This window comes from Populus trichocarpa, chromosome 6 (assembly GCF_000002775.5).
Source record: "Populus trichocarpa isolate Nisqually-1 chromosome 6, P.trichocarpa_v4.1, whole genome shotgun sequence".
Lineage (NCBI taxonomy): Eukaryota > Viridiplantae > Streptophyta > Magnoliopsida > Malpighiales > Salicaceae > Populus > Populus trichocarpa.
In genome coordinates, this window is record NC_037290.2 from 18,191,295 (window position 1) to 18,207,387 (window position 16,093).

Here is a 16,093-nt window from a genome sequence, read left to right on the forward strand (position 1 = left end):
ATCATACCAATAGTATTTGAATAAAAATACTCTATTCTGTCGCTATGATATTGCAATTCAATGACCTTATCTAACTTCCTATGGTAGTCAACTTCAAACTTATTAGAAGTCGATCCTTTAACATAAACCCCACTATTGTATGTTTTTCTACATTGACCATACTTTTCAGTATGAAACACACGCCTAATAATGAAATATCTGTTATAGCACATCACCTTTCTTTCATGACTCAAACTTAGTAAATTCAAAGTAGAATTAGCATTCCTTCCTAATTAATAATTTGGAGTATTATACTTACTAAATAAAATATATCAGTTTAACACAGTTAAATAACACATAATTATATGCTTATCTAAATTCTATTTTTGTCAAATAAATAAAATATATTTATATAAATAAAGTCAAATACCATATGTAACCAGCTAATTAGCCACAAATCATATGCAGAATCACTTTTCTCATCAACAATTTGGATTGTCTTCTGCTACAGAACCATTTCCTTGCGTCTCAAATCATCATCTGGATGCTGCAAGTTATTCACCTGTAAAAAAGACAGTTCGCTAGACTAGCAAAGGCTAATCATAAACTCTACCCACGCTTAGGATGAGCTAAGAAAAGAGAGACTTCCTGTACTGTAATTCAAAATCCAAAGGTCTCATAGTCTCCAAAAGAAATATATAAATAAATTGAAAATTAAAAAAAAATTGCGTGGACACATTATTTAACACCAGTTTTTTTTTTTTTAGCACAATAAATGTAATGTAAGAATCCAAATTAGATTTGAAATGCACAGCTGTTTCCTCAATCACAGGCTGTGGCTGCATTAAAGGAGAGAAACAAATTTCATATTGGTCAAATAATTGGAGTATTAGGGCAATAAACATTAATGGCTGATGTTAATAATGTCACGAGAGCGGTTGGGGACAGTTTTCTAGTTTTATTTCTAACACGACCTCATGTGATTGTCCCTACATATTTATGTTTCGAGTCCATTACCCCTAATGCCTACTTTCTTTTTTCATTTTATTTTTAAATCCAGGTTCGCAGCCTCAGTTTAGGCGAAAACTAGCAATTTGTCTTGCTACAAGAACCTGGATTCTCGATCAGACAAATTGACAAAGTATGATATAGTTCCCTTAGAAACAACAGTAATGATGTCGGAGTATTTTAGGTGAAATTATTTATTATTTATTTATTTATTTTCATTTCTACTTAATTTAGAAAGATTTTTTATGATGTTTTTTAATTCTTTCTATTTAGTTTAGAAATTTTATTTTTCTTATTTAATTTAGTAATTTTATTTTTTTCTTATTCCATTTAGACCTAAGGCTAGTATAATCATGATTATTTAGTTTATATTTCAGGGGACTAAGCTAAAGAGAAAATGTTCAATGATAAAATTTTGAATTAATATTTTCGTGTTGTAACCTTATGCGATAAAATTTTGTATTGCTTCTGCTTGTTGTCTTTTATATATTTTTTTCCATCTACATCATTTGATATATAAGCTTTTGTCAACTGATGTTAGAATCTATTGATTTCTTAGTGGTTAGTTGCTATGTATTGTTGAATAACCATGATTGGAAGAGATAGTCATATAACATGACATGCATGTATATGATGGGATGGAGAGGTTCCCTCTCAAGAAAAAGATGTCAAGGAACTAGTGTTAGAAGACATGTAGAGATAAATTGTAGAATTAACCCATTAACTAGCATTGATAAACTTGCAGAGACAAGTTGAAGAATTATTAAGTCAATTGATAGAGATGAAGAAGAAAAAATTAGAGGAGAGTGATCACGAATTCATAGCTAATTTTGAGAACCCGTTTAAGAGGCATGACAAATGAGGCAACTTCTTGATCGGGAAGAGTATTATGCAAATTTTAGTGATCCTATTTATAATGAGATATATGTAGATTAATATTCTCCATCAATTTATAATATTTATTTTAATGATAATTATGTTAATAATGATAACATAAAAATGACAACAATGACTGTGATGATGTCATTAATAATATCTTCATTGATAAGTTAGAGGAGTGCAAAAAGAACATGGAAAGTGATCAAAAAATAAAATTGATTTATGTTATGCGGATCCATTTTTTTACAAGTTTAGTATTATTACAAAGATAGATTTATTCAAAGGTTATATGGATACATCATTTGTTGATGAAGGAACTTAGAAGTTTGTGATTCTAAAATTATTAATTGATATTTTTTAAGTTAGTATCTAAAATTGTTATACAATTGAAGTGAAGAAAGATAAGATATTGGGGAGTCTTGATTAGACATCAATGAAATAAAGATAAGAATAATTTGAACTTGAGAACAAGTTTTTTTTTCAACCTGGAAAGACTGATAAATGAGGATTTTTAGGAGAAATTATTTATTTCCTTAGTTATTTTTATTCATATTTAGTTTAAGAAGATATTTAATTTTATAGTCCTTTTATTCTCCTATTTAGTGTAGGAAAAAAAATTCTTAATTATTTTTTTCTTACTCAATTTAGGAATAATTAAGTTTAGAAATTTTATTTTTTCTTATTTAGTTTAGATTTAGGACTAGTATAAATAAGATTTTTAAGTTTGTATTTTATGAGACTATATGTGAAGAGAAAAGATTCAATATTAAAATTTTGAATTAAGGTTTTTGTGTGGTGATTCTATTCGGAAGAATGTTGTGTTGCTTGTACTTGCTATCTTTTTTATGTTATTTTTGTCCGTGTTAAGTATCTTATCAAATGATATGTGTGTCAAGTATCTTAACAAATTATGTGGGATATTCCTTTATTTGTTCTAAAAAAATTAGAATGACTACTTTTTACATGAAAAATAAATATTTACGTGTTAACTAAGAATAGTAGGTATTCGCTATAAAATTATAGATATACGTGTCAACTAAGTAAGAATAGTAGGTATTCACTATAAAATAGGAAAAAAAACCTAAAATTGATAAGTTATTGGAAGAGTCCAAATCAACCAGGAAAGATATAAAATAATTGATCAAAGGATTAGAAGTCATGATCATGAAAACTAGAAGTCATGATCGATAAGGAATAAAAAATCATGCATAAAGATAAGAGTTCACATGATTTATTAGAATACCAAGTCCTTTTAAGAACAAGAATCCTCAACAAATTAAACTTGCAAGTATTACAATTTAATTAGGGTTCATAGGATTGTTAGGAAGCAGTTACATGTAGATATGTATTCAAATTATACTAGAATTCATGATGTAAACTCCTTAGAAGTTGTATACAATTTGTATAGGATTAGAATTAGAAGTTTATATAAAACCCAACCTCTCTAAAAAAAATAAAAATATCATTTAATTACTGGAAATGATGTCTAGTTCCATGCACACAATTCATTTCTATAATTTATCTTTATTTATTGTTTTTCTTTTTCTTACTTTTGTTTGCAATTATTTTATTGTATTTATTTATCATTTCCTTATATTTTTACCTAGATTAGTTTATTTTGCTTTCCTTTTTTTTGTTAATATGTTAAAGTTAAGTGGGGAACTTTACGCCCTATTTATTTTACGAGACTACATATTATTCAATTCTGTTTAGGATTTAGTCATTTACATCATGAATTCTGATACAATTTAAATCATTATATATATCTGTTACCTTCCTAAAACTCATATGAACTATAAATAAACTATAATACTTGCTAGTTTAATATGGTGAGGATTCTTATTCTGAATAGGAATTGGTTTTCTAATCAATCACATGAACCTTTTATCTTTGTATGCTATTGTCTTTTCTTTGTTTTATAATTTTTATGATCGACAATGACTCCTAATTCCTTGGTCATTGCTGCATATTTTTGCTGGTTGATTTGGAATCTCCTAAGACTTGGTTGATTTTCCTGTTATCAATTGAATTTGACCTTTTGTTGCTAACATAAGACCAAAACACTTGTTAAGAAATGCTAATTATAACAATGAATGGTGGGGACACCGGACTTGAGATATTATTTACACACTCATATGATTATGGATGATGATGTGTATCCTAAACCATTAAGAGATTGAACTTTAGTTTATGTTTTAGTTTAATTTATATGAACTTTTAGTTGAGGTTTATTAATTAGACTTTATTTGTTGGATATTTTATTTGGTAAACGATGGAATGTAGCCCAAACTATTAAGAAATCAAGCTTTAACTTATGTTTTAGTTTAATTTATATGAACTTTTAGTTGATGTTTATTAATTAAACTTTATTGGTTGGGTATTTTATTTAGTGAGCCATAAGCTCAATTACTTATTCTAGTTAGGGTTTTAATTAGTATTTATATCCTGATATAAAGTTTTGATCATTAAATAAAAGTATTGCAGAGTTGCATTATTCCAATTTCTATTCTTTTTTTTCTTTACTTTCAATTCTTAACTTATTTCTCTAAAGTTTTTTTTTTCTTACTTTAATTTTATTTATTTATTGTTCCGCATCAAATTTAGTATAGAAGTTAAAGTTTTAAGTGTTCTTATAATTAAACAATTTATAAACTTGTTTAAATTCTTGATATTTCATAAACCTAGATCACAAAACTTTCAACAAGAAAAAAGAAATTGTAGCAAAAAAAAAAAAGTTTTGTTTGCCTTTTCCTGTTACAATCAAAATCTAAAAAAAAAACTATCATTCATCTTCCTCATCCACTAGCCACTCCCACGTACCAACTACATCAGCCGGTCTTTAGCCTCAGCCACCACACCGCCGACCAACCCAGACACCAGCCACGCCACTACAGCCTCTGCCCCGACTAGCTATCTACTGCCATTCAACTTGACAGATCCCCGTAGAAGACAACAACCAATCGTCTCTTCCAATCTGCGTATGCACAACCAACAGCAAATCGTCGTCTCCAGCAACCACAGCAGACCACCATGACAAATACTTGACTTTCTTCACTCATGGTGTCATACTGCCTCGAAATGACAGCCCCTCCGCACGCCGCCCATCGCACCCACGACAGGACCAAGTCCCTGTTCAGCAGCAACAAAGGCACAACCACAGACAGCCTCTCAAGCGAAATTAATTCACTACTTCCCATGTCAGCATCCTCGTCCACATCAGCGCAAAGTTAGCATCCATGTCACAACAGCCAACTCTACATCAACAACGACAGCCATCCACACCAACAAATCCTCCAGCATACACCAATCGCAGAGCACGCAATCCTCACCAGAGAGCAGATCAGGCTTCTCCCAACAGCCACCAAGATCCACAACAGTTCTCACAGTAGCCAAATCAATTCGTCTTCAGCAACCGCCTCTCACAGCTGAGTAGATTTGTGTGAAGAAGGCAGCAAGTAACAGCAACAAAGGAAACCACAGAAGGCTCCTAAGACAAAATAATTCATCATTGCTACGCCATCGCTTGCCAGCACTGCCACACCAGCGCCATGCCAGCACTGCCACACCAGCGCCAAGTCGTCCCAGCACGCTACAACAACACCACATCAGACCAGCACCGCCACATCACCACCACATCAGCGTCTTTGCCATGTCATCAACAACAAATTCCAGCATACTCCCAGCACTCTAGTCATGAATCACTCTTCCTTTTATTTTTTTTTGGTTTTGCACTTATTATTTAAAATTGTTATTAATATTATTTTTGTGGTTAAAAAAATCATAAAAAAAAATCTCACCTTGCATTTTTTTTATTTGTTAATTTTTGTTCATTAATCTCTTTCGTCATTGATAACTAATATCATGTCCTTTTTGATAATTATGAACCTTTGCCTTGACATTGTGTTTGATTAATTATTTACACTTTGTGATCTCAATTTCATTTATAAGTCAGTATTGCATGCATTTGTGTCATGATCATCTAGTGTCCAAGTTTAAGTTTACATTTATCATAGACTCGACCTTTAGTGATACTCTTATAGCCATTTAAAAGGAAATGCAAACTTAGATGATCAACATGTTTATAAGAATTAAGCACCAAGAGAGTTTTCGAATAAGACACCCAAAGACCAATAAATATCACAAGAATAACTATTATGGACAAGTTCACTCTAAGCGCCACCAGTATAACTATCATTTAGGTTACTCTAAACACGATGACCTTGATGAACGAGTTATGAGCCCTAACAAAATAGAAGCCCTCACTTTTGACTGTCATCATGATCTTTGGATCTTTGATATTTGGATTTGTGATATGGATCAATTCTTTGAGTAACACAACCTGTTTGATAATAGAAAAGTTAGATTTGCTAAGATGATAGTTATTGGTGAAGCCAAATTTTATTTGAGCGATGTTGATGATTGTTTAGAGATGAGAGGTAAGCCTCTTATAACTGATTGAATTAACCAAGATGAAACAAAAACTTCTAGAAAAGTAATTATCTCAATCTTATAGGAATAAACTCTTAAACTAATGAAACAATCTAAGACAAGGAACAAGTCTATTAATGAGTATATAACACAATCACTACTAAAAAAAGGGCTATTAGCATCTGAATTTAGCAACGGAAATATCCGTTGCTAAATTCAGTAACTGATTTGCAACGGATTAAACATATATTATTTTTTTAATATTAGCAACAGATTTTAGCAACGGAAAATCCGTTGCTAAAGACAACATAAAGTTTGCAACGGATAATCCGTTGCTAATTAAAAAAATAATTAATTAAATCTTAATATAAAACCAAAATTATAGAAACCGTTGATTACTTATGATAAAATAAAATCTCAACCATTGAATTTCTCTCCATTGCTTTATAAACCTGCAGGACGCCCCCCACCCCCACACCCTTAGAAACATAAACAAAGAACAACAAAACCAGCAACTGAAAATTAATTAACTTCCCATCTTCTTCGTCCCTAATAACATGCATAGCTGTAGAAAAACCACCCTCTCTTCATCGATTTGATTTTCCTTTGTCCCAAACTTTTCATCTTCTCATTCGTCTTCAACATCCCTAATTTTTTTTCTTCATCTTCTTCTCCTTCATCTTAACAGTTTAAATCTTTCTCTGTAAACCACCAAAAACACAGACCCATGGCAACATCGCACCAGATCCATCATAATCACCAACGAACATCCTAATTTACCCCTTCTCTTTGTAAACGGGTTGGGTTTTGCAGTATTTTCTTCAATAATTCAGGTAATTAATTTAGGATTTATATTTTTCTCTGTTGAAATTTAACTTACACTAAAATATTTTAACCGAACTTTTCCAATCTCAGGTGTTATTCTGTCGTGTAGATGCATCCCGTTCACCTATAACTCAAGAACACAGGTACTAATTTTTTTTTTATCGATACTTTGAATAATGGTTTTATGCTATTAATTCGATAATATAAGTGTTTATGAAATGTTTTTACCATGATCTATAACCTAATTATACATGCTTAATTGAAAATTTATGAAAACCCCCACTTTAATTTTTAGGGTTATGGTTCACAAATTGAGTGATTTTAGGCAACTAGACCAATTATGCTGGTAATTCATGTGTCTGGAAGAGAGTGATTGATGGAAATTATGCATCAGTTCAATTTCTTCACTTTCACAGAGGTGTTTCATGATGTTATAACTTGCTATCCTTCTGCTTCAACTTTTTAACCTGTGATGCTCTACTTCTATAAATTTTAAGTGTTACAGCAGCGTATGGATGCTATTCAAATTTAGAGAGTCTAGCAACTGGTTAACCTGTGATGCTCTGCTTCTGTAGTAGTCCAAGTGTTTCTTTTTTTCTTGCTGTGATTTGATTGAGCATGCTTGTAGAGTTTTAGTGCTGCATTTTAGTCACAGCCAATCCAAATTACTAGGATGTGGTGGTTGATTTTTTCAAAATATGCAATTATTAGATTTAGTTGCAAAACTTATACGCACTTATTTTCCTTGACAAAATTCAAATTTTGCGATCCTATTCATATTTCTAATATCATCTTATTTTCTGGAATAATCCACCTTTTATTTTGCTTTGTGTTATGCAGGAGAAACATGGAAAAATGGGTCGTTGTGGGTATTTGTATATGGGTCTCTAATATGGAAAGCAGGCTTTAACTACGATGATCGTATCGTTGGCTTCATCAAAGGATATCGCTGTGTATTTTACCAAGGTTTCTTTCTCTTACTCGTAAATACAAATATATTGGAGGGAGTATTTGTTAGTGAAATGTATTGGTGGATGTTTTTTGTTCTGGTAATAGGCAGCACTGACCATAGAGGCACAACAGAGTATCCAGGAAGGACTGTGACTTTAGAACCTGCTGATAGGGAAGTCTGTGTGAGTTTTTTCAACATTTTTCTAGTGGTTTTGCAATTCTATTTGCTTTCAAAGGCTAGCTACGCAATAAGATAAACGAAATCAGATTCTCTTTTTGATAAGTCTGTGTAATAAGAAATTATTGATTCTCTTTCTAATAAACCCGTGAGAGTTGAGTTTGCCCATTGCCATTTAACATTTTGTTTTCAATTATGTTTCTTTCTGTGTTATTGGAAATTATTGGAAATTGTTGATTCTCTTTCTAATAAACCTGTGGAAATTGTTTTTCCAGAAGAAGAGGATAAAAGAGCAGTGAATATGGTTTGAAAATTTCACAGAAACAGCTTGTATTGTTCATGGTTGAGAATGTTCCAAAAGCAGAAATACAATCCAGTTGGAAATTGGTTGGAGCAATCCTCGTATCAGTGAATTTGTTCTAACGTCTTTGTAGATCTTCTTGGTCATTAATCATTATGCATGCCATTGGATGATTCTCTTCAAGCCTTTAACCTTCATGGTCGTTTTGTATTTGCTATCAGTCCAGGCTCAAATTAAGGCCATCTCTTTCCATCGAATCCTTCTTGTGCATGTATTATTGACTTGGATGTAATTGGAAATTGTTGAATTTTTATACTATGAATATTATTTTTATTCCATTTTGTATTAGTGATGCAATTATTTTTAATGTTAATTTATGTTGGTTATATATTCTACAACTTTTAAAATATCCATAAATAATTAAATAAATAAATTAAAAGCCATTTAAATAAATAAATAAAAATTAATTTATTAAAAATAATATACTCAGCAACGAATTTTCCGCTGCTGATTGTAAATAATTCATCAATCAGCAACGGACAATCCGTTGCTGATTCACAAAAATAGCAACGGATTATCCGTTGCTAAAATTAGCAACGGAAAATCCGTTGCTCATTGTAAGCAACGGAATTTCCATTGCTGTGAAATCAGCAACGGATAAATCCGTTGCTAAAAAATCAGCAACGACAAATCTGCATCCGATATTTGGCGTTGCTGATTCTGTTGCTAAATTATTTTAGCAACGGATTTTAGTATTATTTGTAACGGAGTGATCCGTTGCTAATTACTACATTTTTTAGTAGTGAATTTAACGATTACATGATGAGATGTGCCATAAGGAAAAATGAAGCCATGACTTTGCATAGATTTTTGTAAAGGTCTGAATGATGATTTTAGAAAAGAGGTCAGACTTATAGGTGTTTTCACTCTTGACCAAGCATATACTATAGTGCAAGATTATGAGTTGCTTCTAAAGAGTCGATGGACAAAACATCAGGACCCTCATAGGATTCCTTTTAAATCTCAATTTAGAAATAATGATTCTTTATTAGATGCTCCATCTTATAGATCTAACCCTAGTAGTGCTCATATTTATAAAGAAGATAAGGGAAAACAAGTCGTTAATAAAACATCTAGGTTGAGTTTAGAGGTCTAGTGTGCTAAAAGTCAAGGTTTCGGTCATATGTTCTTTAATAGCACCTTTAAACCCCTTATTCATTCAAAAACATGAGGAAATAAGTGATAAAGAAAACTATTGTGTGAAAGTGTATGAACTTAATATTGAGAACTTTAGTGATCTTGATGAAGAGAATATGTAAGAAGAAGGACCTAACATTATAAGTACACACGAGTCTGAAAATGAGAAAAAAGTTTTAGGAAACTCTTTAGTGGAATTGCCTGAAGAGGTGAATATGGTGTTAAAAAAATCTAATGATATTAGTCCTCTTAAACTATCCGATTCTTTACTCACCATGCTTGACGTCCAACATGTCTAAGATCTAGAATAACATGCTCATCACCCCCTCATGCTTGAAGTCCAGCATGTCATAGGTTTAGAGCAATATGTTGAGCTCCATGATTCTTTACCCCTAACACGTGATGAGGAAGATGAAGATAATCCTGATTTACTAGGTTATGTCCAAACTATATCTACTAAAGCTTCCAATAGTGTTTGTTCCACTCTACATCCTCAATCATATATTGTTCATAGCTACGAACTTAGAAAGCTTGTAGATCATGTATATCATCTTTCTATGTCTCCTCGCTCTAAAATATCTAATTCAACTGAGTCTTTTGCATGCAGAATTCATAATTTGCATGATGAGATCATAAAATAAATTCAAGCAAGTAATGAACAATAAAAATTTCAAGCTGATTTACATAAGTATCATGATGCACTTAATGTTGGAGATTATTTCATGATACAAATTAAACCTGAACAGTGTCCTTTGAAAACCAGTCATAAATTGCAACTAAGTAGTGCTAGACCATTCAAAGTGTTACAAATTATTGAATCAAATAATTATGTCTTTAAATTGCCACTAAACTTTGATATTAACTCTACTTTTGACATGAAAGCCCTCATTATATATAAAACACAACAACCTATCTCTGATGTTCCTTTTGAAACCCTTACCCTATTATCCTTATCTTTGGCAAAAAAGGAACATTTTAATGTTACTTTGAATGCACAAGTTGTTTCTACCAGGGATGGTGAACTTCAACAAATCCTAGTATATAGGCTAGACGACCAGATTCAGACTATACTTGGATTATCAAAGAGATGTCACAATGGCTTGATCCTTATCTTTAGAGGCGTTATCGGAGCCGTCTTTACCTATACTCGATGGGGTCGAGTTCTTCCAACCCTAGGAGAATTGGTGAAGACACCAGACATGAGACATTGTTTACGCACTCGTATGATCATAGATAATGGAGGGTAGCCCAAATAATTAAGAGATTGAGTTTTAGCTTATGTTTTAGTTTAATTTATATGAACTTTTAGTCAAGGTTTATTAATTAGACTTTATTTGTTGGGTTTAATTGAATTATTGTTGGATTATCCAAATTAATCAAGAAGGGCCAAATTAAAAGACTTATTCTAAAAGGGGTTAAAATTTCAAGGGAGAGGCTGGAAAAAATTTTCCTTGCAGGGGCCGGGGCCCCTGCCAGCCTCCCCTTGCCTCCGCCACTGGTTGGATATTTTTTTTAGTAGGTTATAAGCTCAATTGCTTGTTCTAGTTAGAATTTTTATAATATCTATACCCTATTTTTCTAAATATTATAGATTTTTAATGATTAATTAAAAATATTACAGAGTTACATACTTTCCTATCCATATATATATATATATATATATATATATATATATATATATATATATATATATATATACTTACTTTCAATTCTTAGCTTCTTTCTCACTTTAATTCTTTTTATTTAATGTTCCGTATCAGTAAAGCATTTGATTAAACAGTATCAACAACTCTTAATTTAATTCTGCGGCACATAAAATTGTCTGAAGTCTGGGAATCCACAATGAGGAGTAATTTTGGGCCAAGGTCAAGAGATTTTAAAAACTGAACTGACTTTCAATGGAGAACAGAACTGGTAAAACAAATTTGGTACAAAGTAATTTATTCAAAATATAAGTGCAAAATTTTCAATGAACTTTAAGCCCCATTTGAAGACATGTACAAGTTGGTATTAGTTTAGAGCACTTTTTTGCTGTTGTTTTTGTATAACAAACAAGGAACTTGTACTCTTGGTCTCGTTCGATAAAATTAGGTCACCCAAAACCCCCAGCTCCGGGTGCTCACACCATTCTTTTAAACCAGCTGTTTGAGGAATGTCATCTTCCATGTTTCTTCTTCCAACTACTATTAGCTCATGTTCATCCATGATGGATCTTACAATTGAAGCAGTTGCAGCTGCATCTTCTGCTATCACCTCTCTATATGCTATGTATTCTCTTTCCTTAATATCCCTCATAGCCATATAATCATGAGTTGATTCAAAGTCTTGACAGTTAATGTTGACACCTTCATTACCACCACTAACACCATTATTTGGGGCTATGAGATGCACCACAGACAACCTCACCCTGGTGTCTTCTGCCATGCGTATAGCAAAAGTTAATGCTTCCCTGTCATCATTGCCTCCCAAGAAGATCATAGCAACATCATATGTCAATGATAATTCATCATCTTTGCTGACAGGCTTCCTTGGAATATTATTGCATCGATCGACAAGGATAGCTACAGAGCATGGTGCACTCTCAAGGACCCTGCAATTCAATTCCCTTAGGGCATGATCCTCTGATTCAATGGTCCCATCTTGTTTCCACCATCTGATATGAAATGGGATTATTATAAGAGATGCTAGCTTGTCCACTGCTACTGAGCAAATATCACCATGCATCGACGTTGGCGGAGAGACTGCGGTGACAGCATTTATTGAAACGGATCCACGAGTGTTCTGCTCGAATTCATTAAACAAATTGATGACATTGACGGAGTATATGTATTCACATAGTATTAGCCTTTCTTTTCTGTGGGAAATGAAGATTGGCGTGGATTGCGCAACAAGCTTCATGTGGTGAAGGACGGTAACTGCTATGGGGCTATCTCCACCACATGAGGCATCAAGAAGTCTGATTACTGCCGTCACATCCCCTGGTGCATGGATACAAGAAATGATTTGCAGCTCTGAATCGGAATCTGAATGCGTAAGGCTTCTTATATGGTGTCCTGCGTAACTCTTTGTCGGATTGTAGAGACATGTAACAAAAAATGGTATAAGGCCACTGAAGAGAACGACCATGAAAAGCATGAATACAAATGATTCATCCTTTACAATCTGCACTTTTATTAAGATAAAATGGAAATGGAAAATCAATGGCAGTTTCTTAAAGGATTAATGGAAAAAAGAAGATAGTTGTTAGCGTATGAAGAAAATTGATTAGTCCGTGGTTAATTACCTGCTGATCACTCAGGAAAGTGTAAAAGGCCAACTCAACCACTCCTCTGGAACACATTACGAGAGCAAAAGCAGCAGCATTACTTTTTGGCAATTCCCAGAAGTACGAGTGTGACACGAAACATACCAAGAATTTGGATAAGGTAATTACAACAATCGAAACAGCAGCGGGTATTGATATCTCTGCAGTGTATTTAGTTTCTAAGAGGTCCAACCTCATGCCACAGGTCGTAACAAAGAGTGGAAGGAACAATCCGGAAACCACTTCGAATTTCTCCACTAAAGCAGACCCCAAAGGAGGCCCAGAGGGAACAGCTAGACCAATAATATAAGGAGCAAAGATAGCAGACTGTCCATAATAATGTGAAAGGAACACAGACCCGAGGAACAACGACATGATGAGATAAATGTATACATCCTTCAGAGGCATGCCATTGCGGAGCTTTTTCACCAGCGAATGCAGTGCTGGCTTAAGAATACCGGCAACAAAAACAATGAAGCCTGCAATTATAAAAATGTTTTCCCTGCTGTACATTTCTTGGCTCATTACTTTCAGCACGGACAAAAAAAAGATCAGAAAAAGGCTGAAAACATCACTGACTTGTGCGGTCGATAGTCCCAATCGGCCGAGTTCAGAGTTTAGAAGTTTCAAGTCAGTGAGAAGGGTAACTATGACAGGAAATGAAGTGATAGAATATGATGTTGCGGCAGCAAAATTAACAAAAAACAAGGTTTCTCTGCCAGTTGTCATTTTTAAGGCTCCAAAACCGAGCAGAAGTGGCAGGAACACAGACAGAAAGCCAATGGACCAGACCTTTCTTCCCAAACTTTTCAGCATATTTACATCGGACTTTACTCCACTTGAAAACATGAAGAACTGAAAGCCAATTACGGCTATCATACCAACAGGCTCTAAGCTTTCCTTGGTAAATAGATTCTTTGAAATATTACTTTTAAATAGTACAGGACTGAAAATTATTCCTGCCTGCATAATAACAACGAGGGATGCAAATCGATTAATTTCCTGGAAAACTGAATTGATCTTACAAGGAATATGTTATCTATAACTCTGCAAGTAAAATTTCAGAAAGAAGGTAAAATTAGAAATCATCAAGTCTTGGTAAAGTGATTAAGAAAACAAAAACATAGTTTAGCAGATTTGCATTTATGTGACAAGTTTTTCTTTTTCTGGTAGAACATACGAACTACATCTGATGAGATTACATAGATTGTGGTTGCATTTTAATTCGAATACATGCTATATACAAGGTGAAATAAAGGGCGTGCATTTATCTGTAAAGCCTTTTAACACGGAAACAGGTAGAAACCCGAAGGAGAGAAAGGAAAAGATCATGGAATTTACAAGTATCTGTGAGATTATGGCCGGAAATCCTATGCGCTTGAGAACAAAATGGAAAGCTTGAGTGATAAAAAATATCACTGTCAACTGCAACTGGATATTTGGCATTGAATAACCCAGCATGTCATAATTTTTTCCTCTTTCTGCGAAGTACGTTGCTAATCCAAGAGAATTTATTTTTGGGGGTAGCACGAAGCAAATTTGCTTTTCCTGATATGATCCTGTTGAATTTACAAAACTGTTCGACGAGTTCTTTAAGCTTTCCATATTGCAACGAGTTTTCTTGTCACATCCAAGGCTGACCGCTTTGTTTTTCCCTTCGGATCAGAGAAAGGAGGAATACGAGATTGTAAGAAATGATAAATGAAGATTTTATGTAAATATGTAAAAGAGAAGAGAAGCCAGAGAAGGAGAGAATCAATATGGTAAAAATATATGCTTAAATTGTGCGAACTAGTTATGCAATTTAAGGTAGTTCTGAAGTCATCCAAGCTGGCCATACTGGTTTCTTCCTATTTTCTTACAGTTTGTTGCAGGACTTGATGCTTCTGTCTTAACAGAAACCTGAAATGTTAGCTGTTTAAAAATAACTAACTCTGTTGGTTTTAAGTTGGTCGCTTGTAACAATAACTTTTTAACTGAGGACACAATGGGGGTGTTCTGAGCTGGGTGTTACGCCCTTAATCTATCTGTCAAAAGAAAATCAACTGTATAAACTGCTCAACACATATCCTACAGGAGTAATGCAACCCTTGAAAATCATGCATGCCTAATATCCATAATATTCATATTGTTTCAATATTATCTGCCTTTCATTCTTTGATTCTACATGTTTCGAATATTGTTGGATCAAAGCTAATAAGCCTAAAAGTCTTAGTGCTCCATCATGGGCAGTCCGATTTCATGATTAATCAGTTTATTCAGCTATCTGATGTGAGAAAAAGGTTTTGTCAGCTGTAATTTTCTAAGAATGGGAAAATCCATTGTCAGGAAAAAAAAACTAAAATTTCAAAGTTGGTATTTGGAGGAGATGAAATGCAGTCCTAAAAATGGATAGCCAACATGCAACTATTAAAAATAGCAGAAACAGACTAAAGTAACGAATAAAGATAGACATGGTTTGTTACCTTAAGCGTCTTTGAGAGCAAAGCAGAAAATTGCTGGAAATGTGGAAGTATGCAGGCAATTAATATTTTGACATAAAACAAAATTTGAGGGCCAGTACCCTTGCCATTGATGATGTGATTTGGTCCTGGGTAAAATAGCCATGAGGGATTCTTGCTTGTCCTTGGACAATTTGGACTTCGAAGTGGCCTGACAGGCTTTAACGTGCCGCATGCAGTGTATAGGGGTGACTGGTGATTCAATAGAGAAGAAGAGCCGCTTTGAACAGCTACCATTTTGGTTGTTATCTGTTTAGGAAGAAAATACTCTTTCAGTATTCTTATTGAGAGAATTAGATGGGTAATGTGTGTGTGTGTGTGTGTATAATACTAATCAAGTTAATTTAGAAAATTAATTATGTAGAACAATTAGAAACCTGATTGTTAAGAAAATAACTCTGAATTTTCTTACAAAAAAAATCTTAACTCTTGAGCTAAGAGATGTGTGAGGTGGATTAGTGTTGTTGCTTGGAGACTATTTGCTGGAGTTGCATGGACGGAGCCTGTGGTCTGTTGAGGTCTTGGGGTGAGAGAAAGTGGCC

At 33.4% G+C, this 16,093-nt stretch overlaps 1 protein-coding gene across 1 annotated transcript; it reads right to left on the minus strand.

Annotated features, from left to right (window-relative positions):
* Positions 1–11,756: 11,756 nt before the first annotated feature.
* On the minus strand, positions 11,757–15,788 carry LOC7485280 (cation/H(+) antiporter 3). Its single transcript, XM_052453752.1, has 3 exons — positions 15,516–15,788; positions 13,030–13,905; positions 11,757–12,908 (listed from the first exon to the last, which is right to left on the minus strand). The coding sequence occupies exons 1-3, from the start codon at positions 15,786–15,788 to the stop codon at positions 11,757–11,759; spliced, it is 2,301 nt and encodes a 766-aa protein (XP_052309712.1).
* Between the last annotated feature and the right edge of the window lie 305 nt (positions 15,789–16,093).

Coding starts and splice junctions, on each gene's coding strand:
- LOC7485280 (XM_052453752.1), bottom strand. CDS start 15,788: ATGGTAGCTGTTCAAAGCGGCTCTTCTTCTCTATTGAATCACCAGTCA. Junction 13,906..15,515: donor TGCTCTCAAAGACGCTTAAG/GTAACAAACCAT, acceptor ATTGGCTTTCAG/TTCTTCATGTTTTCAAGTGG. Junction 12,909..13,029: donor CTTTCCTGAGTGATCAGCAG/GTAATTAACCAC, acceptor ATAAAAGTGCAG/ATTGTAAAGGATGAATCATT.